The sequence below is a fragment of the Choristoneura fumiferana genome, unplaced genomic scaffold (genome assembly GCF_025370935.1).
Source record: "Choristoneura fumiferana unplaced genomic scaffold, NRCan_CFum_1 Sck3bRy_361;HRSCAF=787_pilon, whole genome shotgun sequence".
Lineage (NCBI taxonomy): Eukaryota > Metazoa > Arthropoda > Insecta > Lepidoptera > Tortricidae > Choristoneura > Choristoneura fumiferana.
The window spans coordinates 1-3,431 of record NW_027413014.1 but is presented as its reverse complement, the minus strand read 5'-3'; the positions used below and the strand labels follow the sequence as shown (position 1 = coordinate 3,431).

The 3,431-nt window shown below is 42.8% G+C and overlaps 1 protein-coding gene across 1 annotated transcript; it reads right to left on the bottom strand.

The window, feature by feature from the left end:
• Window positions 1-1,509: 1,509 nt before the first annotated feature.
• Window positions 1,510-3,399, bottom strand: LOC141445129 (adenylate cyclase type 10-like). Its single transcript, XM_074110913.1, has 4 exons — window positions 3,391-3,399; window positions 2,392-2,585; window positions 1,857-1,930; window positions 1,510-1,701 (listed from the first exon to the last, which is right to left on the bottom strand). Exons 2-4 carry the CDS (start codon window positions 2,543-2,545, stop codon window positions 1,510-1,512), a joined length of 420 nt encoding a protein of 139 aa, XP_073967014.1. The 5' UTR covers window positions 2,546-2,585; window positions 3,391-3,399.
• Window positions 3,400-3,431: the final 32 nt, after the last annotated feature.

The following is a 3,431-nucleotide window of genomic DNA, read 5'->3' as shown; positions in this document are numbered from 1 at the left end:
CAGAATCGAGAGTAGATTCGATTCATCATGTCAGCCGAAAGACGTCCACCGCTGGACTTAGGCCTCGCCCAAGGCTCTCCACTCAGACCAGTCTTGTGCTTTCCGCATCCAACGCAATTCAGCGATCTTAACCAGGTCGTCGCTCCATCTTATTGGAGGCCTACCGACGGCTCGTCTCCCGCTCCGCGGACGACATTCGAGAACCTTCTAACCCCATTGGCCATCAGTCCTGCGAGCACGCTCACTGCCACTTCAGTTTCGCAATTCTTCGGGCTATTTCGGTAACCTTAGTTCTACTGCGGATATCATCATTTCTGACTCTATCCCGTAGAGAAACCCCGAGCATAGACCTCTCCATAGCCCTTTGAGTGACTTTGAGCTTCCTAATGAGGCCCATCGTTGGCGCCCACGTCTCAGATCCGTATGTCATCACTGGCAACACACACTGGTCAAAGACTTTTGACTTCAAACACTGCGGTAATTTGGCCGAAAAGACACTGCAAAGCTTCCCGAATGCTGCCCAGCCGAGTCGGATTCGACGAGTGATCTCTTTCTCGAAGTTAGACCTACCTAACTGGATCGTTTGTCCCAGGTATACATAGTCGTCAACAACTTCGAGCGCAGAGCCTCCGACTATTACGGGAGCTGGCACAACATTAGACATGACTTTCGTCTTGTCCATGTTTATTTTTAAGCTAACTCGGTCGGAAACAACTCTGCTGAGGTCAGCGAGCATAGCACTGAGGTCCTCCATAGTCTCAGCCATGACTACAATATCGTCGGCGAATCGAAGGTGAGTGAAGTACTCCCCATTATTGTTAATGCCTCGTCCTTTCCAGTCCAGAACCTTAAAATCATCTTCCAATCCAGCGGTGAACAGTTTCGGAGAGATCACATCTCCTTGTCTGACTCCCCGCTGCAAAGGAATAGGCTTCGTGCTCTGGTCCTGTAGTCGGACTATAACGAAGGATTATAACGATACTATAACGAAGGTCTGGCTCTTGCGGGCTCTTGCTCTATTATAAGAATAAATAACACTAATTCATTCCACACCAAAAATTCATCATCGCCACTACCAAACAAGATGTTAAGAATGAACCTAACTAATAAGTATTGCATGTAAACCTTCCTAATACAAAAATAAATGTATCTGTGTGTATGCATACACTACACTAACCTCTCACAATGCGCGAGCGCGCGCTTAATATCAGATATTCGAATTATCCAAATTATCCGGATAATGAAGAGCTTCCTATCCGGATTTGAAAATGGGCGGATATCCGGATAATATGGATATCCGGTTATCCGGATTGCAAGCCCTCACGTCTCAGATCAGATAGAACTCTACCTAACTCAGGGACAGGGCACACTAGGAGGTATTGCCAAACTAAAATATTTTTATGTAGTCACGTCCTCTGTATTCTTTTTAGCATTTCAAGGGAATAGGGGTGGCAATCTTTCATAGAGATACCTAGGGCAGCCAGGATATTCGATATCGACTCATATCCCTTACTTTTCGTTAGCACTTGAAGTAAGTACTAACATTAATTTGTTAAATTCATAAACAGGTCCGGGCTTGAGGATGCCCTTCAATGGTTTGGGTTCCAACAGCCGGAAGAACTCCTGATCAAGTTTGCTTCTCAAAAATGTTTCTTTGTCGCAAGTGATCTTGCTTGGGTAAACCATCATTAAACGTGCAGCCTGAAAATTCATAATGGATCTATATTTTCTGAAGACAATATGAACATGGGACAACCTAACAAGATGTCATTCTTGTGACGATATAATTTTCATTTGAGGAACGACCAATGCTCTTAGTTAATACTACCATCTCTTTATGTATATTAATATATTACCTTATTAACAGCTGATCCTATGACCGTGTACTCACGACGAAGAACATGACCGACCACCCCACAATAAGTAGTTCCTGTCGAAATAAATATATATATTTTTTTTAATAGTGATTGTTTGTTGTGATAGTTGTCACGGAATTTTGTTATTTACTGATGCCATTATTGTTCTGGAAAAAAAAAGCAACAAGGACTTGGTGGGTAAGGCCAGAACGTGGTTCAACTTTCGTATCTTGTGCGCTTCCAACTCCAAGATCAAAGAATAGTCCATGAAATAAAAATGACCTTGCTGCGAAGAAAGACTCCACTTATTGGCCGTAATAGACTGACTGCATTTAAACCGCAACGTAACCGCAGCTGCCTACCGCACACACATTTCCATCGCAGGTAGGATGCAGTTTATTTGCAGTTTTGCCGACTGCAATAGAACTGGAGGAATAGAAAATGTATGGGCAATCGGCAGATGGCTTTTACATTGCAGTTTGAATACAGTCTTCTACAATGATCCTTAGGGATAATTGTAAGTTGCTTTGATTACCAGATGTTAGCCCAATTGAGACTGAGATGATATTGGGATCATTCAGGCTCTCCTTGAGTGTAAGAGCACACAGTAAAGCCTTTTGCGCTTCGTCTTCGTGCTTCAGTCCGCGAAGCCCGAACACCACGAGGAACATCATGTCTTTGTCGAACATCGACACCTTGTTAACGAGGCCGCCAGACGAGGATGATACACTGTAAATTGCGATTTACACTTAGTAATCTGGACAAAATTCATCCTCTTAGGAAGCTAGACAGCTAGGAAGCTAAGTACATTGCCTAAAACATTCTACAGATATGATATTTTTATGCCAAACGGATAATACCTAAGCCGTCGCCGATTTAATTCATTGGATTGTGGCAGCGGAGAAGCATGATAGAACACATTTTTCTGTAAGTAAGTTATGTTTTGAAAACCTGAATCAATCAATTATCACATTGTTATCAGCACACAAAACGTAGGAAAGAAAAATTTAAAAAAATGGACCTAGAACGACTCGCATTCGCGCATCGAGGATTCCGTACAAATTTTTAGGTAGGTTAGTACTAAAAGTATGCAGTGTTAGCATAGCCTAACCATACTGGACCGATTGAGTTGAAATTTGGTACACATAGCCACCATCTTAGTATCTTAGTAGTACCATCTTGCTCGCTAATCCTGCCGTGAAGCAGCAGTGCTTGCACTGTTGTGTTTCGGCGTGGAGAGTAAGACAGCCGGTGAAATTACTGGCACTTGAGGTATCCCATCTCAGCCCTCTAGGTTGACAACGCATCTGCAAAACCCCTGGTGTTGCAGATGTTTATGGGCGGTGGTGATCTCTTACCATCAGGAGACCCACTTGCTCGTTTGCCATCCAATCGAATAAAATAAAAATAAATAAAAAACAGGTACATACATTATGTGAGTCGGTGACCTAAAGACTGAGTTGAAGCTAGACATATCTGACTAATAAATCCGGAACGTTATACCAAAATTGATAGAAAAAAATAGTATTTAGACCTGCAGACGATTTTGTAAGCAGTATCGACAATGTGTATAAG

Excerpts from the sequence above, each read along its gene's own strand:
- LOC141445129 (XM_074110913.1), bottom strand. The coding sequence starts at position 2,545 with ATGTTCGACAAAGACATGATGTTCCTCGTGGTGTTCGGGCTTCGCGGA. Across the intron at positions 1,931-2,391 it reads CTCAATTGGGCTAACATCTG|GAACTACTTATTGTGGGGTG; the intron begins GTAATCAAAGCA and ends TTATTTCGACAG. Across the intron at positions 1,702-1,856 it reads TAGGATCAGCTGTTAATAAG|GCTGCACGTTTAATGATGGT; the intron begins GTAATATATTAA and ends ATGAATTTTCAG.